This window comes from Periophthalmus magnuspinnatus, chromosome 21, assembly GCF_009829125.3.
Source record: "Periophthalmus magnuspinnatus isolate fPerMag1 chromosome 21, fPerMag1.2.pri, whole genome shotgun sequence".
Taxonomy (NCBI): Eukaryota; Metazoa; Chordata; class Actinopteri; order Gobiiformes; family Gobiidae; genus Periophthalmus; species Periophthalmus magnuspinnatus.
The window spans coordinates 794,214-821,769 of NC_047146.1; the positions used below are offsets into that span (position 1 = coordinate 794,214).

A 27,556-nucleotide genomic window follows, 5' to 3' on the forward strand; every position below is an offset into this window, starting at 1 on the left:
TCTGCCTTAAAGCTCATTTGGAGAGGCCAGTGAGCAGGACGTTACAGTCGTCTAATCTACTGGACACAAATGCAGGATACATCTCTCCAACTACTACTGCTGTTAAAGTTCAAGTCTGAGTCCATTATTACCTCTAGATTTCTCGCCTGATTTGAAGGTTTTAGAGACAGAGACTGGAGGTGACACTGACACTTTCTCTATGTTTCTGTGACTTTAGTCTTGTCTGAGTTTATCTGGAGAAAGTTGATTTTCCTCAACACACTGATCTGTTGATGCGGTGAATCCACTGGTCCATATTCACCTGCTGCAGTGAGACATAGATCTGACTCGTCTACAGAGTTGTGTGTGACACATTATTGTTGTGTATTAACTGTCCTAACAGCAGCATGTAGAGACTGAACAACAGGGGTTCCAGGACTGACCCCTGGGGCACCCCACAGGCCAGGGACATTTTATCTGAGACACATTTTCCAATTTCAACAAAGTACTCCCTGTTTTCTAGACAGGACTTGAACCAGTTTAGTGCCGTACCACAGATGCCCTCCCAGTCCTCTAGTCTCTGTAAGAGGATCCCATGATCCACAGTGTCAAAGGCAGAACTCAGATCTAACAGGATCAAGACTGAGACTTTGCATCAGTGTTCAGGCGGATGTCATTGGTCACCTTGATAAGAGCATCTCAGTGCTGTGGTGGTAAAACCTGAAAACATCAAAGGAGATGTTCATTTGGAGAAAGTTAATAAGCTGTTGGTAAACAACTTTTCTGAGGATTTTGCCTTTAACAGATTTGAGATCGGTCGATAATTGTTCAACATTGTGGCATCAAGACTGCTCTTCTTTAGGAGAGACTTGATAACCGCAGTTTTCAAAGCTCTTGGGAATGTTCCAGATTGAAGTGACATATTAACTATGAGAGTGAGTGGTGACAGCAAACTGAGCACAGACTTTAGAGGTTTAGTGGGTAACACATGGAGGTGTAGATGAACTCAGACTGGTGACAATCTCTTGGACAGTTTTGTCAGTTACAGGTGCAAAGTGAGTCAGCTCTAAGTGTCTCGGTGGTGCTGGGTTGTTATTTGTGTTGTGGAATTGATGTCATTTTTAATGCCCTGAACCTTGTCATTAAAGAACACTGCAAACTCATAGCACTTAGATGTGGAAATTAGTTCTAAAGGCAGTGGAGCTGGGGGGTTTGTTACTGTTGCAAACAGGACACGAGAGTTTTTACTGCGACTTCCAATAATGTCAGAAAAATCCCTCTTCCTTGTTCTACAAAAACTGTGGTTGTACATGTGCATCTTTTCTCTGTAAATCTCATAATGAACCTGGAGCTTTGACTTGCTCCATTCCCGCTCGGCCCTCCTCCCTTTTCTGTGCCCTGACCGAGTCATCATTCCTCCATGGCGCTTTCTGCTCATCTTTAACCATTTTAACCTTCATCGGGGCAATGGTGTCCAGAACATTCAAAACACTCGAAGTTACAGAGTTCAACAAATCATCAACATCAGAACATGAGGCATTTTCAAAGTGTATCATTTCCATGAACAGTGCACCTGTTTTATCATTTATGTGTCTCCTGTGAACAACTGCAGGACCAGCCGCTGGTTTGGGAATAACAGACAGGTCAAAGAAGACACAGAAATGATCAGACAGAACAACATCCACCACACTGACATTTGAAATATTTACTCCTTTTGTAATGAGCAGGTCCAGAGTGTGCCCTCTGTTGTGGCTCGCTGACACGCTGAGTCAGACCAAAGGTTTCAAGGACAGAACTGAGCTCTTTAGTGTTTCTGTCAAACACATTATCCACATGTACATTAAAATCACCTGTAATGACTAAACCATCAAAGTCTGTGCATACGACTGAAAGCATCTCAGTAAAATCATCAATAAAACTCAGACAGTGCTGGGGAGGTTTGTATATGACTAAGTAGAGGATGGAGGGGGATTGTTTTAGCTCCATTTTGAATGAAACATACTCGAAAACACCCCAATGACACTTTGTGAGTAACTAAATTTTCTCTAAAAAAAATGCACATACCTCCACCCTTTCTTTTTACTCGTGTTTCAGATTCAAATTTGAAGTTGGGTGGAGTTGATTCCACTAGAACTGCATTACCTGTGTTTTTGTCAAGCCATGTTTCGGTTAAAAACATAAAGTCAAGACATAAGAGGATGTACCAAGACTTCCTCTGGACCCCAGTCCATACATCTCCATCTCAAAGCCACTAACCACTCCTTTGGAGATAGTGAAGTTTAGATCTCAGCCAGAGAAAAGAGATGGTTTGAGAGAGGAGTTAAAGAAGCTATTTTTGTTAGGAAACAGAATCCTTCCTTAAACAGAAATGGAGCCTCAGACATAATCTGTCCCCCATCTACAACTCCATCCTCAGACCCAGAACAATGAGAACAATAGCAGGGTCGTTAAGGCTGAATAGGGTAGTCTCAGCTGAAACTAGAGATAATAGATGTTCACAGTTTCAGTGCGGTTAGCCCCTCCCCTCAGATAGATATAAGGCAGTGGGCACCAGCATCTGACCAGAACTGAAGAAGTGGCTTGGACGAGCAGAGAAACGTCTTCACTCTTACAACAATTTGTGACTTTTTAGGACTGGATATTATTTTCGAACAGAGAATGAGAACTAAATGGCTCTAACTGTCCTTCTGTTAATCAGTCTATGTGGTGTAACTGTAGATATAGCTCCATCACAGGGCCTCAGTCTGATATTATCTTTCTCATGACTGTATGTCCTGAGACAGCAGAGGCCCTGTGTGTCCAAGCTCTTGGTGATAACAGCTCTGGGGGAGGGCAGGGAAGGGCGAGCAGGGGGGAGTTTGGGTGAGGGACCAGGTGAGGGCCGAGGAGGCAGAGCAGGGAGGAGTTTGGGTGAAAGACTAGGGAGGATAGGTGGGTACGGGGAAGAGTTGAGTATAGTTAATGGCAGAACTCTTGATTGCATTATATTAGGTGTGATGGGAACCGTCCAAATTCCTGTCTGAGACTGAAACATCGGTTGGGGCTGTCACAGACAGGTTCAAGGCCTGTGACGAGCGCCCTGGGGGAAGTGACGCTGCAGCTGAATCCTTCACTTGGGAAGGTAGTGCTGCTGCTGAATCCATAGCTGGGGGAGATGGTTGTGCTGCTGGTCGTGAGTTCTTCGCTGGGGGAGGTGGTGGTTGTAGTTGTGGTGCTGCAGATGGTGCTGACACATTGGTTTGGTCTCTGGTTGGTGCAGCAGGAATGCTTCTCTCATTCCTCTTTTCTCTCACTGGGCCAGGACCCTGTCCAGGCCGGTGCCTCAGAGCGTGGAGGAGGTTCTCCGTCAACACTCTCACTCCACCTCTGCTCAGGTGCGGAACATTTCCCTTGAACAGGTCCTCTCGTTTCCAGAATAGATCACAGTTCTCAATGTAGTGCAGTCCTCTGACCGCACGTGTTGAACAGCCATGTGTTCAGCTGAAGCAGCCGGGTAAATTTGTTCATCTTTCTTCTGTCTATGGTAGGAAGAGGTCCACTGATGAATGTCTTAACCTCCACTTTATCAAGCTCCTCAAATAATTAAATGAAATGCTTTTTCAAGATTTCAGTCTCATTCATTCTGGTGTCAACTGCACCCACGTGCACAATCAGCTGTTTAGCTCCTTGGTACGTTGACAAAACGTTTGGGAGGAGTTTTGTAATCTCAGAGACAGTGTGACTGGGGTACGAGCAAGTTTGGATTCCTCTGTGAGTCACATCTCTCACAGCACCATCTCCTAACAGCAGTGTCTCTCTGAACTTCGTGTTTGGCACAGACCGCCTGTCTGCTCTTTTGCTAACTTCCTTGCTCTTGTTTTGTGACAAAAATCCATTTTCTGTTTGTATTTAATATCAACATCAGTCTGTGACAGTGGTAAAAATGTGTTTGTAAGTTGTATTTTGGGTGATGTAACTGTATTAGGTATAGCATTGTCTTTTATCACTTGTCGCGTTGGCTTGGCATTCTTGTCTTTACAAAGTTTTAGAAAAGACACCGTATCGCACTGATATCAAGAGAAAGTATCAAATTGAAAGTAGCAGTTTTTTTCACCCTCTTCTCTGAAATTAACTTTAGGCTGTTTACCACTGGAAGTCACAAAGAGCGTTCGGTGAAGTCATTTTTCAGATTCTAAAACAAATATCCGTGTTTGTAGCTCATTAATTTGTTGTTGATAGTCCCGACAGCATTCACAGAAAGAATTCCGTTGGTTTCTTCCCCTGGACATGTCGTTGGCTTGTCAAAAATGTAGTTAAAAATGTAAAATCATAACTAAACAAATCTCCCAGGACTGGAAGAGGTAAAATGATTAAAAACCAAAGTAAAGAAGGAAGCAGCCGGAGCAAGTAAGGTTTGCGTCTGCACTCTTCAGGAGCAGAAAAGATGGAGTAATCTTATGTTTTGTGCCCCTTTTTCCAGACAATACTTTAGTTCTGATTCTTACTTCAATATCTGAATATCTGTATTAAGTATCCTAAACTAGGAAACTGTTTTGGTGTTTGGTGCAGACGTACGACAGAAAAATGTGTCCCGGTAAAGAGTGTATGTTTATTACATTTTCACTGATGTTTCCTCATGTTTCTAATCCTACAACAACCAAACACGTCTCTCCGGGTTGTTACTTCATGATTCTTATCCAGTAAAATGCCGATTAAAATGTATAAATCAGCTTCATTTTTTTTCTCTAAAGTAGATCATTTTACAATATGCAGCAAAGTACAAAGAATATTTTCCTGAACTAAAAGTAAGTCAGACACAGAGCCTAAACAATATTAAAAATACACAGCTTCAAGAGGATATAAACTAGAATAATTTTGAAAGTAAAAACCTTACCTTCTGCCCATTTTGACCGTTTTGCCTCTGCAGTCGACGCCTAATAAGAAAAACGTATGATCTAAACACAGACACAACTTCCTTTTTTCAAGTCTTTTTCTTTTCTTAAAACATAACCAGGCTGAACATGTACTTGTCTGTCTCTGCTGTTTGCTGTTCTGTGAGGGGAGGGCTGAGCCAGGGGAGGGGCTATGTGGGAGGGGCATGGGGGGGGGGGCGCTGCAGAGCTCCCTGGTGATGTAGGCCGGTGGGCAGAGATGGTTCAACCTTTCGTCACATCAGAGGCAGCAAAGTCCGACCGCTCCACTATGTCTTCCTCATACTGACTATTGTTTTAGAGTGTGGTAGTTTGCTGATTTCATTGCTCTCAGTGAAACCATGTATGTCTCAAGGACTCAGGGGCGAGCAGGTCGGATCACAGCTGACCCTTCTCACCTATGGACTATTTGAACCACTCCCTTCTGGCAGTCATTTTAAACAACTGCAACAAAGCAATATAATTTTATTGGGGTCTTTTATCTTATCACATTGTTTGAAGCAGTTCTCCTGAAATGAAAGTTGTCTTACAGCCGTCGTTCTGGGGTGAGGTTCTGAAAGAAGTCACACAGAGTTTAAGAAGTTGTTTATTATTTATCAAAATGTGCATATGTTCAAACAAACTATTATTTTGAAGCCTTGGCTGAAATAATAGGCTATGATCCATGATTTGTTTTGCCTAAACAGGATTTATAGTTTAGTTTATAGTTTAGTCTAGGCCAAAGCCTAGACTAAACTATAAATGACTACCACAATCATAAAGTTGTCTGTCTAAATATATTTTTTGTACAGTGTGTATTACACACACAGTAAATGTCACAATATTAACAATCAGAACTGTCTCTAAATCATGATTGGGGAAAATATATCATGGGTCATAGCCTATTATTTCAGCCAAGGCTTCAAAACAAGGATCTGTGCTTGGTCCAATCCTATTTACTCTGTATATGTTGCCATTGGGGAACATTATCAGAAAACATGGCATTAATTTTCACTGCTACGCTGATGACACTCAGCTGTACTTATCAATGAAACCAAATCAGACTGATCAAATAGATAAACTCAGTGCCTGTGTGAAGGACATCAAAACCTGGATGACCTTGAATTACCTGCTCTTAAATCCTGAAAAAACAGAGGTCATTGTCGTTGGTCCCAAAGGTCAAAGAGATTCTCTGTCAGACCAGATAATCTCACTCGACAATGTGAGTATAGCTTCTAGCCCTACTGTAAAAAATCTTGGAGTCCTATTTGATCAAAATCTCTCATTCACAGCCCATATAAACCTATCTTGTAAAACCGCATACTTTCACCTGCGAAATATAACTAAAATTAGAAATATTTTACCTAAAAACGATGCTGAAAAACTCATCCATGCATTTGTTACTTCAAGACTTGATTACTGTAATTCTCTGCTCGCCGCCTGCCCCAAAAGTACTATAAAGTACTATAAAGTACTATAAAGTACTATAAAGTACTATAAGGAGCCTCCAGTTGGTCCGAAATGCAGCGGCCAGAGTCCTAACAGGAACTAAAAGAAGAGACCACATCAGTCCTGTACTAAAATATCTGCACTGGCTTCCTGTCGAGCTTAGAATCAAATTCAAAGTCATCCTCCTGACATACAAAGCCCTAAACGGTATGGCCCCATCCTATCTGCAAGATGCTATTGTCCCGTACCAGCCAAACAGAGCACTCCACTCTCAGAATGCAGGACTATTAGTGGTTCCTAGAGTGTCCAAAAGTACAGTGGGAGGGAGAGCATTCAGTTACCAAGCTCCTGTGCTATGGAATCAACTCCCTGCTGATGTTAAACAGGCCCCCACAGTCTCTGTATTTAAGACCAGGCTTAAAACCTTCCTCTTCGGTATAGACCAGGTTACATAGTGAGGGAGTTAGGGACAAACCCGGGATAAGATAAGCTGCAGTAGGAGTAACTAGCTGGGGGAAGTATGGCAACCTGAGCACTATCCTCTGCTTTGTCCTATTTTCTCATCAGCAATGCTATTCACATGTTGTCCCCTGTCCCACTCCCCCTGTGGAGTGTATCTCTTTCAGATGCCCCGATGACAGCTGGACCCTCCCCTCCTCCCCGCATGGCTCTCCTCCTCGCCCGGCTCTCCTCCTCCTCGTCTGGTCTTCCTCCTCCTCGCCTGGCCGATTTTTCTTGTTTTGTCTGATTTTTCCATTGTTTTGTTTTTGTGTGTTGTTGTGTTTTTGTGTGTTGTTTTGTTTTTGTGTGTTGTTTTGTTTTTGTGTGTTGTGTGTTTTTGTGTGTTGTTGTGTTTTTGTGTGTTGTGTGTTTTTGTGTGTTTTTGTGTGTATATCTCGGTGGCTGAGTGGCTCATGTCTCACAGCAGAAGGTTTGGTTGATCCCCAGGTCGCCCAGGCCTTTCTGTGTGGAGTTTTTCATGTTTCTCCCCGTGTCTGGATGGGTTTCATCTGGGTACTCCGGTTTCCCCCATCAACCAAAACATGAACGCCCTTCGAGACAACTGTTAAATAAAAATAAAATGAATTGAATTGAAAATAATAATTTCTATGAACATATGCACATTTTGATTTGTGTCTTCATGTGATCACTGCAAATTTGAGTTTGTAATATTTAAAACTTTTTTTTTTAACTAAGGTAAATAAACAATTTCTTAAACTCTCTGTGACGCCTTTCAAAACCTCATCCCAGAATGACTGCATTAAGTTAACTTTCATTTTAGAAGAACTGCTTCATACAATGCGACAAGACCCCAATAAAATTATATAACTGAATCATAGTAACTTATTATACCTGGGAATGTGCAGTTATCAATCAGTAAAGCAGGAGTAGAGTTTTATTGGCTTTAGGAGTGAACAAAATTTACAACTTGCTTCAGGGTTATAGTGTAAAATTAAACAGAATAATAAGATAAACTATGGTAAAATAAAAATGATAGCATGGATTTAATTCTGGTAAAAAAATACATGTTGATACAAATACAAAATATACAGTCGGGGCAGAGCAGCAGTGCAGGAAGGTGAACTGCAGTTGTTTAAAGTGACTGGTCAAGGGGGAGTGTCTTCTGCTCAAGGGGGAGTGTCTTCTGCTCAAGGGGGAGTGTCTTCTGCTCAAGGGGGAGTGGCTCAAACAGTCCATAGATCCGACCTGTCAATATGAGGAAGATATAGAGGAGCGGTCGGACTTTGCTGCCTCTGATGTGACGAAAGGTTGAACCATCTCTGCCCACCGGCCTACATCACCCCCCACCCCCATGCCCCTCCCACACGGCCCCTCCCCCGGCTCAGCCCTCCCCTCACAGAACAGCAAACAGCAGAGAGACAGACAAGTACATGTTCAGCCTGGTTATGTTTTAAGAAAAGAAAAAGACTTGAAAAAAGGAAGTTGTGTCTGTGTTTAGATCATACGTTTTTCTTATTAGGCGTCGACTGCAGAGGCAAAACGGTCAAAATGGGCAAAAGGTAAGGTTTTTACTTTCAAAATTATTCTAGTTTATATCCTCTTGAAGCTGTGTATTTTTAATATGGTTTAGGCCACATACAGTGGGGTAAAAAGTATTTAGTCAGCCACCAATTGTGCAAGTTCTCCCACTTAAAATAGATGAAAGACCTGTAAGACCTGAAAGACCTGTAACTGTCATCATAGGTTCAGTTCAACTATGAAAGACAGAATGGGGGGAATCCAGGAAATCGCAGTTGAATTTTTAAATAATTAATTGGTAAATTCCTCTGTAAAATAAGTATTTGGTCACCTACAAACAAACACTATTTGTCTGTCCTCCACACGTTACCTGTATTAATGGCACCTGTTTGAACTCGTTATCTGTATAAAAGACACCTGTCCACAACCTCAAACAGTCAGACTTCAAACTCCACTATGGACAAGACCAAAGAGCAAAGGAACCACAAACAAAACTGTAGACACCAGGCCCCGAACACTCAATCTGCAACAGGTAGGAAGGAAATGAACTGTGGAGCAATTATTAGAAAATGGAAGACAAGACACTGATAATCTCCCTAAATCTGGGGCTCCACGCAAGATCTCACCCCGTAGGGTCAAAATGACACAAGAGCAAAAGCCCCAGAACCACACGGGGCGACCGAGTGAATGACCTGCAGAGAACTGGGACCAAAAGGGACCATCAGTAACACACTACACCACCAGGGACTCAAATCCTGCAGTGCCAGACGTGTCCCCTGATTAAGACAGGACATGTCCAGGCCCGTCTGAAGTTTGACAGAAGCATTTGGATGATCCAGAAGAGGACTGGGAGAATGTCACATGGTCAGATCAAACCAAAATACAACTGTTTGGTAAAAACTCAACTTGTCGTGTTTGGAGGAGAAAGAATGCAGAGTCTCATCCAAAGAACACCAGACCTACTGTGAATCATGAGGGTGGAAACATCATGCTTTGGAGCTGTTTTTCTGCAAAGGGACCAGGACGACTGATCCGTGTAAAGGAAAGAATGAACGGGGCCAAGTATCGTGAGATTTTGAGTGAAAACCTCCTCCCATCAGCGAGGGCATGAAGATGAAACGTGTCTGTGTCTTTCAGTGTGACAATGATCCAAACACATCGCCCGGGCAACGAAGGAGTGGCTTCATAAGAAGCATTTTAAGGTCCTGGAGTGGCCCAGTCTCCAGATCTCAACCCCACAGAAAATCTTTGGAGGAGTTGAAAGTCCGTGTTGTCCCAAAACATCACTGCTCTAGAGGAGATCTGCAGGAGGAACGGACCAAACTACAGCAACAGAGAAAACCTCTGGAGACTTACAGAAAACATTTGACCTCTGTTATGTACCGTTTGTTGGCAGTATTGAGTATGAAGTATTGAGATTAACTTTTGCTATTGGCCAAATACTTATTTTTCACCATAATCGGCAAATAAATTCTTTAAAACTCAGAAAATGTGATTTCCTACATTATTTCCCCCTATTTTGTCTCTCTACGATGAAAATTACAGGCCTCTCATCTTTTTAAGTGGGAGAACTGGCACAATTGGTGCCCGACTAAATACTTTTTGGCCCATTCTATCTGACTTTTATTACTTTTAGTTCAAGAAAATCCTGTGCATATTGTAAAAGAAGGTATTTGTAAAAAAAAAACGTCTGCACCAAACACCAAAACAGTTTCCTAGTTTATGATACTTAATACAGATATTCAGATATTAAAGGAAGGATCAGAGCTAAAGTATTGTCCGGAAAAGTGGGCATAAAACAAAAGATTACTCTTCTTTCTGCTCATTCATTTCTTGTACATTGAACTATTGATGTATTTTTATGTATCATGAATGAAAATTATAAAAAAAATAATAATAATAAATTAAAAATAAATATTCACTGACAATGTCAATTAACATTTTTAGTTAGTTTAGTTTAATTTTCATGTACATGTGTTTCCTTACAGTTCATCGAGCCCGGTCCAAACTGGACAGATGGAGAGGTCACACGGTGAATGGTTCTCCTGGTTCTGGTGGCTGTGGGACAGTCTTTTCATATGGTTAGGGTGAGAACCTTAAGTAATTAATTACATAAGTGAATTAATGAGCATATACACAGCTTTTCATTTAATGTCATTTTTAAAAGAGGAGGATGTGGGAAAGTGTGAAAACAAACCACTGAGGTAAATAAACACATTAAGGGTGATCAGAATGTGAAATAAACTAATATTAACAAAATATTAAAGCATCACAAATATTATTACAGATCATAGGAAACAGTAATAGCACACGGCTCATGGTAACATGTGATATAAGAGGTTAAGGAGCATTGACCATTGACTCTGGCTCCAATTCATTTTATATTGAAAAACTATTACACTCCTCCCTGTACCTGCTGCTGTCAGACTCATTCTGGTCTTAAATGTTCGTATTAACCCGCTCTACATGATTCTGGGGTTTTTATTTCACTATTTTTTCTGTTATTCAAGATATGAACATTAATAACAGACAAATCGGGTGCCTCCTTTCCCAGAGGTCGCTCCCGCGAGCGTTAGCAACAGGTTTGATTAACAGCATTGCTAAGCGCCCACTCCCTGCTAAACCAGTGGTGTGGGCAGGTAAGGGCATTACCAGATTGGCTTTTTCGTTGCTATAATACTCGCGGTCAGAATTCGAAATATGGAACTCTGCTCCAAATTGGCGCTAACTGCTCTAGCCTCGATGAGCTTCATTTGATTGGAGCCGAACGCTGTGGGTGACGCCTCACTCACTTAGTCCACTTCTTTATACAGTCTTTAGTTTTAGTGCTGCCCAATAAGTGGGATTGCATTTATGTCTGTGTCATAATGTCTTTGGGATCAAAGATACAGAATCGGAGTACAGGTGTTGTGAAGTCAGGCAAACTGGACCAAATAATGGAGAACTCAGGGAAGGTTTACAGTGTTTATTTACAAGTAGTGAATAAGAGTTCAATAATGTGGGTTGATCTGGTGGGGAACAGGATACGGGGTGCGGGCCAGGATCCAGGGGCGAAGCGGGCGGCGCAAGGGAGCTGACAGTGCGGGCAGCACCGGGGCGGGGAGCAGAGCGTAAGCTGGGGTCCGGGAAGGTGGAGTGCAGGGACGGAGATAGGACGACCAGAGCCAGGACAGGGAGCAGGGTGCGGAGCGGGGTCCAGAGACGCAGAGTGCAGAGAACAAGAAGAGACAAGACTGTACCAGAACTGGAAGGCTGGGCTGGAACAGAGTCGGGAGCGCAGGAGCCGGGATGGTCCAGAGAATGGGATCTGAAGGGTGGCATACAAAATCCAATGAGCAGGATACAAAGAGCAAAAATTGCAAAAAGGCAAGACAAGCTAGAATATTCACGTGGACACGTGGACGATCTGGCACCATGTGTCTGGTCCTGGCTCTTCTTATCCATGGCAGGTGGAGATGATTGCGCTGACGAGCTGCAGGTGTGCGCGGGAGGAGCCAGGAGCTCAGCTCAGCTCCGGCTCCGGCAGGTGGATGAGGGAAGGAACAGGGCAGGAGACAAAACATGGAACAGGAACAGTGCGGATCGTGACAGTACCCCCCAGGCCGGTAATTGGGAGCGGGAACGCGGTGCCGGTCAGCGGCCGTCTTAGTGCGTGCTCCCGTATGGAGGAGGGCGGCTCTCGTCTTTCCCCAGACCCGCTGGCAGCGCCGGAGGTGGTGCTGGATAGAGGAGACAGCCAGATCTTTTTCTTCCGAGGAGATGAGTGGGGGCTGGTAGCCCACCAAAGCCTCGAATGGAGATAAACCCGCGGCAGAACTGACAAGGGAGTTATGGGCGTAAAGGATCCAGGGCAGGACATTGCTCCAGGCTGCCCGGTTGGAGGATACAACGCACCGTAAGGCCATCTCCAGATCCTGATTAGCCCGCTCAGTCTGCCCGTTTCATTGGGGGTGGAAGCCCGACGTGAGGCTCATAAACCTCCTGTAAAAATTTGCAAACCCGATAAAACTTTGGAGCTGTTTACGATTAATGGGAGTGGGCCAGTTGGTCACCGCCTTGATTTTCTCCGGGTCTGCTCTCACCTGACCTCTTCCTACAATAAACCCCAAGAAACTGACCTCCTCTGAGTGGAATTTGCACTTTTCTGCTTTCACATATGACCTATTTTCAAGGAGGCGCTGGAGAACTAATCGGACGTGGTACTGATGTTCCTGGGGAGAACGGGAGAAGATTAGGATGTCGTCGAGATAGACAAACACAAAACATTTGAGAAAATCCCAAAGGACATCATTAATTAGTGCCTGAAATACTGCGGGAGCGTTAGTTAGGCATAACAAGATATTCAAAGTGACCCAGGGGGGTCTTTAACCAGGGATACCCCAAGACCAATGGGGCGGAAGGGGAGGAGATGACGTGGAAGCTGCGGAACTCGTGGTGGTTGCCCGATAGAATGAGTGTGACCGGTTCCGTGACGTGCGTGACCTTAGCTAAAAGTTGTCCATTGAGGGCCAGTGCGGTGAGGGGGCGTTCCAAGGGCTCCAAGGCTATTCCCCACTGCTCAGCCACCCGCAGATCAATAAAATCCTCCTCAGCCCCGGAGTCGACAAGGGCGGAAATAGGTAGAGTCTCTGAGCGATAGCACAGCGTGGCCTGGAGAAGCAGTTTATTTTCTCTATCTGGGATGGCCTGCTGACCCACCAGTACTCCCAGAGCTACTGGTGGGCCCGGTATTTTGGCCCAAACCGGACAAGAGGCGATGTAGAGCCCTTTTTCGCCGCAGTACAGACACTCCCCCGCCAGGCGGCGACGCAGACGCTCCTCGGCCGAGAGGCGGGCACAAGCTAGCTGCATCAGTTCCCCAGCGATGGGTGGTGAAGGGGACCCCTCGATCTGGATTGGGGATTGCCATCTTACGGACCGGACTGGTGAGTGGCATCTCTCCCGCTGGCGGGTCTGCAAGCGGTTATCGATTCTGTTCGTCAGGGCAATGAGAGTTTTTAAATCAGGAGGCTCATTACGGGAAACCAGTTTTTTAGGTGGTCATTTAGTCCTTAAAAACACCGCTTTTAAAGCACTGTCGGACCAGTCCACCTCAGCGGCAAAAGTCCAAAATTCAATCCCTGGGACAGGCTTAGCAGGCGGGAAGCAGTGTCCGCCTGGTAATGCGGGTCATCAAAAAGAAGCTTAAAGTCTCTGAGGAAATCCACAAAACTCATCTGGTTTAGCTCAGTCCTAGCAAACTTGGCCTCCGCCCATTGCAGTGCTCTCCCTCTTAAAAGTCCACAGACATAACGAATCTTGGCAGCATCTGACAAAAAGCGGCCGGGGCACTGCTGGAAGACCGACATGCTCTGAAAAAAAAAAAACCCTGACAGAGGCTGGGCTGACCTGAATAGGGGTCCGGGTCCGTGCCCCTTGACTCCCGGGGGTCTGGCGGTGCTATGGCCCGGCGGAGGTGGCGGCGGTTGGAGTCGAGGGTGCGGGGGTGAGCAGCGTGGCAACCTGAGTGTTCAGTTGGGCCAGCTGCTGGGACAGGGACCGATTACACTCCATCAGGGTCCAGATGGTTTGGTCGTGTTGTCCTATTATCACTCCATGGTGAGAGAACACCTGACGGAGCGAGGGATCCGACCCCGAGTCTGCTTGATCCATGTTGGCCAGACCGTTCTGTCGTAAAATCAGGCAAACTGGACGAAATAATGTAGAACTCAGGGAAGGTTTACAGTGTTTATTTACAAGTAGTGAATAAGAGTTCAATAATGTGGGTTGATCTGGTGGGGAACAGGAGACGGGGTGCGGGCCAGGATCCAGGGGCGAAGCGGGCGGCGCAATGGAGCTGATAGTGCGGGCAGCACCGGGGCGGGGAGCAGAGCGTAAGCTGGGGTCCGGGAAGGTGGAGTGCAGGGACGGAGATAGGACGACCACAGCCAGGACAGGGAGCAGGGTGCGGAGCAGGGTCCAGAGACATAGGGTGCAGGAAACAAGACGAGACAAGACTGTACCAGGACTGGGAAGCTGGGCTGGAACAGAGTCGGGAGCGGAGGAGCCGGGATGGTCCAGAGAACGGGATCTGAAGGGTGGCATACAAAATCCAATGAGCAGGATACAAAGAGCAAAAATTGCAAAAAGGCAAGACAAGCTAGAATATTCACGTGGACACGCGGACGATCTGGCACCATGTGTCTGGTCCTGGCTCCTCTTATCCACTGCAGGTGGAGATGATTGCGCTGACGAGCTGCAGGTGCGCGCGGGAGGAGCCAGGAGCTCAGCCCAGCTCCGGCTCCGGCAGGTGGGGGAGGGAAGGAACAGGGCAGGAGACAAAACATGGAACAGGAACAGAGTTTATTACAACAACCCCTCCCTGAACCACCACCTTAACGTGGTGGAGGAGTTTGAGCACATGAATGATCCTGGGAGCTATGTTTTCAGAGGATTCATGCCCCTGGTAGGGTCACCCATGGCAAACGGGTATTGGGGGATGGGTCAGACTAAGAGCAGTTCAGAAGCCTTCATGATAAGCAAAAGATCAAGGCCAGCTACGTCACTCAGACTGGTGTTACTAGGGCCCCACTCTGGAGCCAGGTTTGGAGTGGGTGCTCGCCACAAACACCTAGTGGCTGGGCCTTCTCCCACGGGGCCCGGTCGGGCTCAGCCCAAAAAAGTGATGTGTGGCTGTGCTCCTGTAGACCCATCACCAAGCAATGAAAGGCTGGTGCATGGAGATCTGGACAGCGGTCAAAGGTGAGGACCTCAACAACCAGATCTCTGTACATGGAGACTGGCTCTGGGGACATGGATTGTCACATCACTAGGAGGAAAGGAGCCTGAGCTTATGCGGGGGGTTGAGCTATATATAGTGGGCCTCACCTCCACGCCTCTGGAACCTGACTCCTCAAGAGGAGCTGGACTCTCCATTTTTCTGGCATTGCCCGTGGGGGGCTGGTGTGGGCTCAGTGCCCCACAGCTCAGCCTCCTCATACTGGAGTTTACCCCGGTGAACGAGAGGGTTGTGTCCCTGCCCCTTAGGGTTCCTTTGGGGCAGATCTCTCACTATTGTGTCGGCCCACGGGCCAAACAGCAGTGCAGAGTACCCGGCCTTTTTGGAGTTTCTGGGAGGGGTACAGTGTGCTGACAAGAGACTCCAATGTTCTACAGGGGGACTTCAATGCCCATGTGGGCAATGACAGTGACACTTGGAGGGCTGTGATTGGGAAGAAGGGCCTTGGGGATCTGAACCTGAGCGGTGTTCTGTTTTTTGGACTTCTGTGCTAGTCACAATTTGTCTATAACAAACACCGTGTTCGAGCACAAGGTCTATCAGTGCACGTGGCACCAGGACACTCTAGGTCGGAGGTCGATGATCAACTTTTTTGTCATGTTATCTGACCTCCGGCCATGTGTCTTGGGCACTCAGGTGAAGAGAGGGGCTGAACTGTCAATCGATCTCCACCTGGTGGTGAGTTGGATCCACTGGCAAAGGAGGAAGCCAGACAGACCTGGCAGGACAAAGCGTTCTGTAAGGGTCTGTTGGGAGGAGCCCTCTGTCAAGGGGATTTTTCCAGGAGAGCTTCTGCCAGATCCCGGGGGAGGCTCCGGACATGGATTCTAAATGGGCCATGTTCTCTGCCTCTATTGTCGATGCGGCTGCTCGTAGGTGAGAATGTGAGGGCTGCGGAGCTTGTTGCGGTGGCAACCCCCGAACCCGGTGGTGGATACTGGAAGTAAGGGATGCTGTCAGGCTGAAGTCCGATTAAGCCTTGTTGGCATGTAAGCAGCTGACAAGTACCGGTGAGCCAAGCGTGTCGCTGCTTGTGCTGTTACAGTGGCAAAAACTCGGGGTTGAGAGGAGGTCAAGTTGTCCATCACCCTGACTGAAGTCACTGAGGTGGTTGGCAAACTCCTCAGTGGCAAGGCGCCGGGAGTGGACGAGAGCCGTTCCAAGTACCTTAAGTCTCTGAATGTTGTGGAGCTGTCTTGGCTGACATGTCTCTGCAACATTGCGTGGCGGTAAGGGACAGTACCACTGCATTGGCAGACAGGGGTGGTTTGTTGTTCATCTCTGCTGTTTGTTGTTGTCCTGATGGCTTCAAGCCAGGACCTGCAGCACTGGGGTGGTTGCAGCTGAAGCGGCTGGGATGAGAATCAGCTCTCAATCTGAAAAAGGTCTCTTGCCCTCTTCAATTCAGTTCAATTCGATTCATTTTATTTTTGTAACGCCCAAAATCACAACAACAGTTGTCTCGAAGGGCGTTCATGTTTTGGTTGATGGGGGAAACCGGAGTACCCGGAGGAAACCCATCCAGACACGAGGAGAAACATGAAAAACTCCACACAGAAAGGCCTGGGCGACCCGGGGATCAACCAAACCTTCTGCTGTGAGACATGAGCCACTCAGCCACCGAGATATACACACAAAAACACAACAACACACAAAAACACAACAACACACAAAAACAACACAACACACAAAAACACAACAACACAAAAACAAACAACACACAAAAACAAACAGGAAAATCAAACAACAGGAAAAATCAGACAAAACAAGAAAAATCGGCCAGGCGGGGAGGAGGAGAGGGTCCAGCTGTCATCGGGGCATCTGAAAGAGATACACTCCACAGGGGGAGTGGGACAGGGGACAACATGTGAATAGCATTGCTGATGAGAAAATAGGACAAAGTAGAGGATAGTGCTCAGGTTGCCATACTTCCCCCAGCTAGTTACTCCTACTGCAGCCTGTCTTATCCCGGGTTTTAATGTCCCTAACTCCCTCACTATGTAACCTGGTCTATACCGAAGAGGAAGGTTTTAAGCCTGGTCTTAAATACAGAGACTGTGGGGGCCTGTTTAACATCAGCAGGGAGTTGATTCCATAGCACAGGAGCTTGGTAACTGAATGCTCTCCCTCCCACTGTACTTTTGGACACTCTAGGAACCACTAATAGTCCTGCATTCTGAGAGCGGAGTGCTCTGTTTGGCTGGTACGGGACAATAGCATCTTGCAGATAGGATGGGGCCATACCGTTTAGGGCTTTGTATGTCAGGAGGAGGACTTTGAATTTGATTCTAAGCTCGACAGGAAGCCAGTGCAGATATTTTAGTACAGGACTGATGTGGTCTCTTCTTTTAGTTCCTGTTAGGACTCTGGCCGCTGCATTTTGGACCAACTGGAGGCTCCTTATAGTACTTTATAGTACTTTATAGTACTTTTGGGGCAGGCAGCGAGCAGAGAATTACAGTAATCAAGTGCTAGACCCCTCCAGGACCTTGAAATGCGTATTTCGAAGCCACTCCTTCATTACCGGGGCAGTGTGTTCGGGATCATTGTCACGCTGAAAGACCCAGCCACGTTTCATCTTCAATGCCCTCACTGATGGAAGGACGTTTTCACTCAAAATCTCACGATACATGGCCCCGTTCATTCTTTCCTTTACACGGATCAGTTGTCCTGGTCCCTTTCCAGAAAAACATTCCTAAATCATGATGTTTCTACCCCCATGATTCACAGTAGGTCTGGTGTTCTTTGGATGAGACTCTGCATTCTTTCTCCTCCAAACATGACAATGTGAGTTTTTACCAAACAGTTGTATTTTGGTTTGATCTGACCATGTGACATTCTCCCAGTCCTCTTCTGGATCATCCAAATGCTTCTGTCAAACTTCAGACGGGCCTGGACATGTCCTGTCTTAAGCAGGGGACACGTCTGGCACTGCAGGATTTGAGTCGAACTCAAGAAAAAAAGACAAAATGGATTTAAACAGCACATTTTCAGCAGTCTGTGATGGTTATGAGCATTCATGGTCCTGTTTAGGAGTTTAATTTTACACAGAAAGGTGAGAATGACTAACTGAAAAACTGTTAGCTAATGCTAGCTATCTTGTGACTCTAATTTTATTTGAGAAGGACTTGTTTAACAGAACAAATCACCTCACCTGATGTAGTTCAGCTAAGTCAGTTCTTTATGATCAAACTGTGTTAAAATAAAACTCAGATTAAAGTCTTACGTGAGTAACAGTTCCAGACAGAGCAGTGCCTTCAGTTAGCATCACCCCCACAGGGAATGAGTCTGGCCTGATTTAACTGTAGTTTGACTCTTAATCTCCCTGTAATTACTGGGTCTAGCCACATGAAACAAAAAATGGCACAAACATCAACGTCTTCTGTCAGTATAAATAAATGTAAGTGATTTTTAATAGTTTCAGCCATTATTCAACCCCAAAGACGTGCTGGTCAGTTGAATGAGTTAAACCTATAAAATTACAATGGCACATCTGTGAAGCTGGTGGCAAAACAAAAATGTCCTACCTATGAATTGTTTTACCGCATTCTAAAATTTGATGATGTCATACTTTTAAACGGAAGAAAAATGATAATAAGATCTGGCTGTGGGAACACAATATTAGTTCATGTAGGCACAGGACAGACAGAGGAGATGATCTTTGTGCCAGTTTTTGTTTCATGTGGATAGACAAATTACAGAGATATCAACCCTAAACCTGGTCAAACATTTTGAAAGTAAGGTTTGTTATTTTCTGAGTTTCAGGTTGAATGAACCGAGCCAGAAGAACCGAGAGCTGAGGTACCTAATGAACTAAACACACAGACACATTTTACATGTTATCCATCGTAAACTGTGATATTGACCAGTTAATGACACAAACAAGTTCACTGCTGTTCAAAACTATAGAACTGATTCTCCACTGTCCTGCCCCCATTTCTGCGTGCACTTACATTTCTTTCATTTCACTTCACATTACATTTCTTTATTTGTTCCAGCCTCAAACTAGAACAAAAGCACAAAGAGCTCAGAGAGATTCTTCAGAGGTATGTAACAGAGTCTCTTAAACAAACACCCCTCTGACCCCAAATGATCACACTTTACTTTTAGGATGGACCACATGGAGGAAACCCACAGGTAAGACTTACTGTACATACAACTGTCCCAGTCACTGAGTGAGGTGGAGTTTTAAAGATCTTCTTTCATCCCCCACAGATCTGTCCTGGAGCACAAAGAGGCGGAGCACAGAGAGAAGTACAGATTACACTCACTTCAGTCGTCTCCATCAGCACCAGACTGACTGTAATGTCTCAGACACATCACTGTCACTCCATCTGAACTTATGTGATGTTTGAATTTCAGGATTCATGTCCTGGAAAAAGACCAAGAGGAACGACTGAGGTAACGACTGGTAAAGATTCAGATACATTTTACATTTTACATTTAAAACTGTGTTTATTATATCGTCAGATTTGCTGAGCTGAAGGAGAAAGATCTCACTGAAAGGTACAGACACCACAGAGTGTCTTAAAGTGCACTAACCCCAGTCTCACTTTGTGATCTCTGAATTATTCTAGACTGAATCAACTGAACCTGGAGAAGCAGCAGCTGAGGTCAGTGTTTAAAGGATGAAGTGATGAAGTGTGTAGTTTTACATTTAAATGTGTTAAATATCATATATATATATATATATATATATATATATATATATATATATATATATATATATATATATATATATATATATATATATATATATATATATATGTGTGTGTGTGGGGGGGGGGGGTGTACATATGTGCAGTAATAGAGCAGCTCGGTGCAGATACAGATTCCTCAGTGTGAGCTTTCAGTAAAACATAAAACACCTGGATTTACCAATAATAAAATAATTGTAAAAGTCTCATTTTTACATATTGTCCTCAAATTTGAAATGTGTGAGGTCAACAATATTTTCAGTTGACATAGATTGTATTTTTGTCCCCAGCTACCAACTGCTGCTCTCTACACCTTAATTTTACCAAACAAAATGTAAGCGAGGATGAGATAAATCATATTTTATGTGTGTTCCAAAATGTATAAATGCTCAGCAGACAAACTTACAGTGATTCTGACACCTGTGGGTAAAACTATAGAGTGTTACCTTTACAAAGACACACTTCTGTATTTACTACTGAGGGTTCAATAATGGTGTTCATTTTAGTTTGGAGAGGTCAGATCATTTCACCAAAATGGCCCTGGAATTGTAATTGTAAGGGGTGTTTGATTCTGGTTATCAGAATCAAACATAAAACACCCATTTATTTTTTTGTTCCAGGTTCAAACTAGAACAAAAGGACAAAGAGCTCAGAGAAATCCTCAAGAAGTATGTAACAGAGTCTCTTAAACAAACACCGCTGTGACTCCTCCAGGTGTTCAGTGCTTCTGAGACAATAGTTGAATCAATCCCCATAATCATTACATAAATACACTCTTTCCTTCACTGCCACAGAGATTAAAAGGCCATCATGGCTTTGTTTATGTGTCAGTCTCTGGCTGGTTGCAGAGTTTTCAGCTGTTTTTTTTTTTTTTCTTTTTTTTTTTTTTCCTTTAGGAGCTTTATTTACACATCATCGTTTGCACTTTTTGAAATCTGGGTCAATAATCTCAGTTACACAGTTTTAAGATTTGCTAATTCAGCCACAAACTAAAGTATCTACATATGTAAAATAAAGAACTGTTAACTGTTGTGCAGTGGATCAGACTCGAGGGTCTGGGGGCTTGTAAATCCTTGATCTCATTCAGTCAATATTACAGTTTTTTCTTTCGACTATTGTTCTAGGAAATGTGAGAGGTCCAGCTGCCAGCGCTGTGAGCACCAAGCCCAGGAACACAGGCAGCAGTCAGTATCTTCACTCTGTATGAACTCCACTGTGATTCAGTCTAAAACTCCTTTGTTTGGAACAGAATGTGTGAGATGGAGAAGTTTTACAAAGACAAGCTGACTGTGGCCAGGTAAAGAACACAAGTAAACAGAAGAACATCCACTGCTCTGTGATTGAGCTGTTTGTGATCCACAGGTCTGCTCTGAAGGAGAAGGACGAGCAGTTCAGCTCCTTCAAAGACAGGTGCAGACACCTGTAGAAATGGAACATTACTTCAGCACAAACTGTTCTCAGACTCCAGTAGCTTTGTGACTGTTGTGTTTTCAGAGTGGCGGAGAACATGGTGCTCTCCTTAAAAACAGACAACACAGAGAACATGAACAGTCCAGTGAATCAGAGCCGCCTCACAGAGATGTACCAGCAGCTCCGAGTCTGCACGTGGCCAAATATACAGTTCCCACGTTCAGACCGCGAGGCCAGGACACTGGTCCAGGTAAGTCTGCTCAGCACTCACTGACATGTACAGGTAGAGGAGACTTTCACCAGATGAACTGTGGATCCACAGGAGATGTTTGCAGCAGCAGCTGAGCACATGAAGAGACCCTTAGACACAGTAGAGAAAGTGTGTGGAGTAAAGGCCTCTTCTCCAAAGGTAGGACTGACCCAGATGAGTGAGTGAGAGGATGAGCTCTGCAGCTCCGCTCTGTTTCAGGTGGAGAAGTTCAGACAGACGGCTCTGGAGAATCTACAGCTGGCTCTGTACCACAGCAGCAAACAGGACGTCTTTCAGGTATCTCCATCAATCACTGTCCATCTGTCCCTCTGAGCAGTTCAGCCAGAGACACTGGAGCTGTGTCTGCACTGGGTTTACACACACACATACTTCATTGATCCTAAGAGAAATTCAGGTCGCTGGTCCGGACGGGTTTAACCTGGGAGACGTGGAAAGAGGGATGGATACGGAGAGACGGGGATAGCTGTAACTGTATGGCGGATGGGTTGATTATCTTAGTGATCTTGAATGGTCCTAAGAATCAAGGGGAGAGTTTGCGGGAGTCAGTTTTGAGTGGGATGGTTTTGGAGGATAGCCACACCATTTGGCCGGGTTCGTAAGTGGGTGCCGGGACGCAGCGCCGATCCGCTGCCGCCTTGATGCGTCTGCCCTCCTGGAGGAGCGCCGGCCTGGTCTTCTTCCATACTTTGCGGCAGCGCTGGAGGTGATGCTGGACAGAGGGTACCTCCAGATCCCTCTCCTCCACCGGGAACAATGGAGGCTGGTACCCGAGGGAGGCCTGGAACGGAGACACACCAGTGGAGGCACTCACCAGCGAGTTGTGGGCATATTCGACCCAGGGTAGGACGGTGCTCCAGGTCGTGGGATTTGCGGACACCACGCACCGGAGGGCCGACTCAAGGTCTGCCCATTTGATTGGGGGTGGAACCCGGAGGTGAGGCTTACCGTGGCCCCCAGACCCTCACAAAAAGCCCGCCACACCTGTGAGGTGAACTGGGTCCCCCAGTCCGAGACTATGTCCGTCGGGATCCCGTGAAGGCGGAAGACGTGGGTGGTGAGCTGGTCCACGGTTTCCTTTGCCGTGGGGAGCTAGGGCAGCGCAATGAAGTGGGTGGCCTTTGAAAAGCGGTCCACTACCGTGAGGATAACTGAGTTGCCTTGGGACACGGGAAGGCCGGTGACGAAGTCCACTGCCACGTGGGACCAGGGCCCTTTCGGAACTGGAAGGGGAAGCAGAAGTCCCGAAGGAGGTGAGTGGGATGCTTTCGCCCGGGCACATACCTGGCAGGCGGCCGTATATTCTCGGGTGTCTCAGTCCATGGTGGGCCACCAGAAATGCCGCTTCAGTAGGGAGAGAGTCCGACTGGCACCAGGATGGCAAGCAAATTTGAATCGGCTAAAGAAAAGGGACCAATGGGCTTGGCGAGCGTTCAGGCGTTTAGCGGCCTGGATGTAAGCGAGGTTTTTATGGTCCGTCCAAACTAAAAATGGCAACTCCGCCCCCTCGAGCCAGTGACGCCACTCTTCCAGGGCCAATTTTACAGCAAGGAGTTCCCGGTCCCCCATGTCATAATTTGCTTCTGCCCGGGACCGGCTGTGGGAGAAAAAGGAACAGGGACAAAGGCGATTATGAGGGTCAAACCTTTGCAAGAGGACCGCCCCCACCCCAGTGTCCGACGCGTCCACCTCAACCACAAACTGCCGAGACGGGTCGGGGTGGTGGAGGATAGGAGCCGAGATGAACAAGTGCTTAAGTTTATCAAACGCGGACTGTGCTTCTGGAGTCCAAGTGTATGGTAACGCGGGCGAGGTCAATTTCGTGAGGGGTGAGACAACCCAATTGAAGTCGCGGATGAACCGTCTATAAAAATTTGCAAAGCCGATGAATCGTTGGAGCTGCATGCGGTTGGCAGGAGCCGGCCAATCCGTGACTGCCTGGACCTTCCCCGGATCTGCTTTAACCTGCCCCCGTCCCACTACGAAACCCATGAAACTAACCTCCTTGCCGTGGAATTCACACTTTTCTGCTTTAATGAATAGCTTATTCTCCAGGAGGCGCTGGAGGACTTGGCGAACGTGATGATGGTGTTCCTGTGGAGAATTGGAAAAAATCCAAATGTCATCAAGATAGACAAACACAAATCGATTAAGGAAATCCCGCAGCCCGTCGTTGATCAAGGCCTGAAATACAGCTGGGGCATTAGTAAGGCTGAATGGCATAACCAAATATTTGAAATGGCCAAGGGGGGTCTTAAAAGGGGTTTTCCATTCGTCCCCCTCACTTATGCGCATCAGGTGGTACGCGTTCCGTAAGTCGAGTTTTGAAAAGATGGTTGTGCCGTGGAGAGGTGTGAATGCGGAGTCTAAGAGAGGAAGTGGATACTTGTTTTTTACAGTTATGTTATTTAGCCCCCTATAATCAATGCAGGGACGTAATGTCTTGTCTTTTTTGGCTACGAAGAAGAACCCCGCACCTACTGGGGAGGAGGACAGACGGATGATACCAGCGGCCAACGAGTTCCAAATATATTCCTCCATAGTCTCTCGTTCGGGTCTGGACAAGTTATACAGGCGGCTAGACGGTAAGGGGGCACCTGGTAAGAAGTCAATTGCACAGTCATAGGGCCGGTGTGGCGGCAACGAGAGTGCCCTACTCTTACTAAATACCTCCTGGAGGTCGTGGTACTCCGCTGGAACTGCTGCGAGGTTCGGGACGTCCGAGGCGGGGCTGGAAGTGGGATCGACCCGCCCTCCTGGGGACAGGGCTAACTGGAGGCACTGGGCATGGCATGTGGGGCTCCAGCCAGACACTTTTCTCCTGACCCAGTCGAAAACTGGGTTGTGAGTCTGTAGCCACGGGTAGCCCAGGACCAGCGGCAAAGAGGGGGAGGAGAGAACGTGGAACCGGCGAACCTCGCGGTGATTTCCTGATACCACCAGTATGAGGGGCTCCGTGACCAGGGTCACGTGGGCAAGAGAGCGTCAATCCAGCGCCCGCGCATCCAGGGGCCGTTCCAGGGCCTCTAGTTTAATTCCAAACTGTTCCGCAAGCCGCTTATCAATGAAGTCCTCCTCAGCCCCAGAGTCGACGAGAGCAACCACCGGTAAAGTATCCGAGTTAAGACACAGAGTTGCATTTAACATGAGTCTATTACTTCCTTCCGGGATGTGCGACTGACCCACCAGTACCTACTGGTGGGCTCCCCCTTTTGGCCGAACCGGGCAGACAGCGATGAAATGTCCCCGCTCTCCGCAGTAGAGACACTCCCCCGCCCAGCGACGACGCCAACTGCGTTCCTCGGCAGACACGCTGGTTCGACCCACCTGCATAGGCTCCTCCTGAGGCAACGGGCAAACACGTGTTTCTCGCGGGGCCGGCGACCGGCGTCTCTCCCTCCGTTGAGTCTGCAGCCAGTTGTCGATCCGGTGGGCCAGCGAGATGAGCGACTGTAAGTCCAGGGGCTCGTCTCGGGATGCCAATTCATCTTTTAAAAGTTCATTCAGTCCCTTTAAGAAGGCAGCCTGCAGCGCGCTGTCCGTCCAGTCTACCTCCGCCGCTAGCGTCCAAAACTCGATGGCGTACTCTGCTACGGGCCGGCGACCTTGATCGAGACTGAACAGATGGGCAGCCGCATCCGCTTGGTAGTGCAGGTGATCGAATACTAGTTTGAGGGCCGTCACAAAGTTCTCATAGTTCAGATTGTCCGGGGCAGTATTAGACAGCCGCGCCTCCGCCCAGTGGAGCGCTCTTCCCCTAAGTAGTCCGCAGATGTACCTTATCTTAGCAGCGTCAGAGTCAAAACGGGCAGGGCACTGCTGGAACAAGAACGTACACTGGAACATAAATCCACGGAATAGTCCGAGCTGACCTGAGTAGGGGTCTGGGTCTGTGCCCCTCGACTCTGGGGAACGTAGCAGCGGCGCAGTACTGACGGCAGCAGCAGCGGGAGGCGGAGTCGGAGGCGAGCTGGCAAGCAGAGCCGCCACTTGACCGGTGAGTTGGGACACTTGTTGAGCGAGAGTCTGGTTATGGTCCAACAGGGTCCGGAGGGACTGGTCATGCTGCCCAATAATCGCTTCGTGGTGGGAAAAGGCTTGGTGCAGCGCCTGATCCGGTCCCGAGTCTGCTTGGTCCATTTTAGGGCCAGATCATACTGTCGTAACGGTGGGTGTAGGTGCGGACCAAAGGATGCAGATCTCGGGACAGATTTACAGTGTTTTATTTACAAGGTGCGGGATTCAAAGTCAATAGTAATAGTCACAACTGGGGGCAAGGTGCAGGAGGCAGAGCGGGCGGGCGCAGGACGGGTAGGACAGACCAGAACTGGAGCGGGAGCGGAGATAGCCGGAACCGGGACACGACGGGACCAGGAACAGGACCAGGAGAGACCGAGCAGGAATAATCCAACAGGTGAGAGCCAAGGCGGAGGACGGGAGACGAGCCGGGAACCCAGACGGGACAGGAGGCGAAGACAAAGGGTGAACTTTACTGGAGCTGGAGTGCAGAGGCAGGAGCAGGAACAAGCGGGAGAACAGGCATGTTTACACGCGGACGATCTGGCTCCGAGTGTATTCTGCCGAGCCCTCAAATACTTGGCAGCAGGTGACGGTGATTGCGGTGATGCGCTCCAGGTGCGTGCAGGAGGAGTCAGGGACTCCTCCCAGCTCCAGGCAGACAGGTAGGGGAGGGGGAGAGGACACAGGAGGACAGGCAAAACAGGCATCGTGACATATACCAAGGAGATGCACTGTCCCCACTACTGTTCTGCATAGGTCTGAACCCCCTCAGCCAAATCATCAGCAACACTGGCTATGGATACGACTCAGGAATGGGGCCACCATCAGTCACCTCCTCTACATGGACAACATCAAGCTGTACACTAAGAATGAGCGAGACATCGACTCACTGATCCACATTTGTAGAGCCCCTTTCACAGATAAAAACTGCAGCGTGAACAAAGTTGTCTGTACAACCTCAGTCCACAGGGTTTACAGTGAGTGTGTGCTGCAGGTGGTGTAGTCCACAGGGTTTACAGTGTGTGTGTGTGTTACAGGTGGTGTAGTCCACAGGGTTTACAGTGTGTGTGCTGCAGGTGGTGTAGTCCACAGGGTTTACAGTGTGTGTGCTGCAGGTGGTGTAGTCCACAGGGTTTACAGTGTGTGTGCTGCAGGTGGTGTAGTCCACGGGGTTTACAGTCAGTGTGTGCTGCAGGTGGTGTAGTCCACAGGGTTTACAGTGAGCGTGTTGCAGGTGGTGTAGTCCACGGGGTTTACAGTGTGTGTGTGTTGCAGGTGGTGTTTCCACACTTTGATGGAGGAGCTGCAGAGGTGGAGCTGGCCTCTGAGTGTTACTGGTTGGGCTGTCTGATGGCACTGCACGTTCCTCCTCTTCATCCTCACTGGGACAGGGCTGATGAAGAGCGCAGGACCGTCTTTCCCAGGGACATTAGGTCACAGGCTTTAAATGTAAAGTAAAATAGTTGGTCAGTGTTTTTTTTATCTTTATTTTACCAAACAGAAATAAAGTAGAAAAATGCAGCAGTGGGTTTAATATACTGACTTTAAAATACTGAAGTTGGCCAAAATGGTCCAGATCTGCTCTGAGTGATAAAAACCAACTCTGACTGTGTAATAACATTCATATTAAAGTCAAATTTAAGTGACAGAGCTTCAGACAGAGCAGTGTCCAAAGTGCTCAGGGACGACAGATGGAAACTCCAGCTATAATCTGGTGTAAAGTATCTTTAATGTTTTTGCACAATGTCCCTGTCAAATAAACTAATAGAAAGAAAGTTAGCTTCACCTGTTTAGGAATGTTGATGGCATCATGTAAAAGGTATACATTTCTTTCTACATTAATCATTTTAAAATAAAAAATGTATCATTTACTTTACTTTTTGTCTTATTATTTTGTAAGCTGTTTCCAAGTCATTTTCCTGGTGGATCAGTGAAGTTTGTCCAAAGGCAAATTCGCAATATATGAAAATGTAATAAATGTAAATGCTACTGACTCGCTCTTCATGAGGAGACAAAATAAAAATAAATTTGAGCCTGAATACAAAGGTTCACATTCACAATACACTTTTGTCAACTGAACTAAATA

General features: G+C 46.7%; 2 protein-coding genes across 2 annotated transcripts in view; one reads left to right on the forward strand and one right to left on the reverse strand.

Annotated features, from left to right (window-relative positions):
• Window positions 1-4,992, reverse strand: part of LOC117389408 (trichohyalin-like) — a 52,070-nt gene extending 47,078 nt beyond the window's left edge. Inside the window, exon 1 of the mRNA XM_033987081.2 lies at window positions 4,853-4,992. Coding sequence (XP_033842972.1) covers window positions 4,853-4,863 — 11 coding nt within the window. The 5' untranslated portion in view covers window positions 4,864-4,992. The remainder of the gene's footprint in view (window positions 1-4,852) is intronic.
• Window positions 4,993-8,202: 3,210 nt separating this feature from the next.
• Window positions 8,203-27,241, forward strand: LOC117389074 (uncharacterized). The gene is made up of 16 exons (XM_033986648.2): window positions 8,203-8,338; window positions 10,286-10,384; window positions 18,841-18,876; window positions 19,074-19,121; window positions 19,186-19,212; window positions 19,291-19,329; window positions 19,438-19,476; window positions 19,546-19,581; window positions 19,653-19,688; window positions 20,897-20,956; window positions 21,022-21,069; window positions 21,135-21,182; window positions 21,267-21,432; window positions 21,505-21,591; window positions 21,652-21,729; window positions 26,746-27,241. Exons 1-16 carry the CDS (start codon window positions 8,328-8,330, stop codon window positions 26,926-26,928), a joined length of 1,041 nt encoding a protein of 346 aa, XP_033842539.2. The 5' UTR covers window positions 8,203-8,327; the 3' UTR covers window positions 26,929-27,241.
• The last annotated feature ends 315 nt before the right edge of the window (window positions 27,242-27,556 follow it).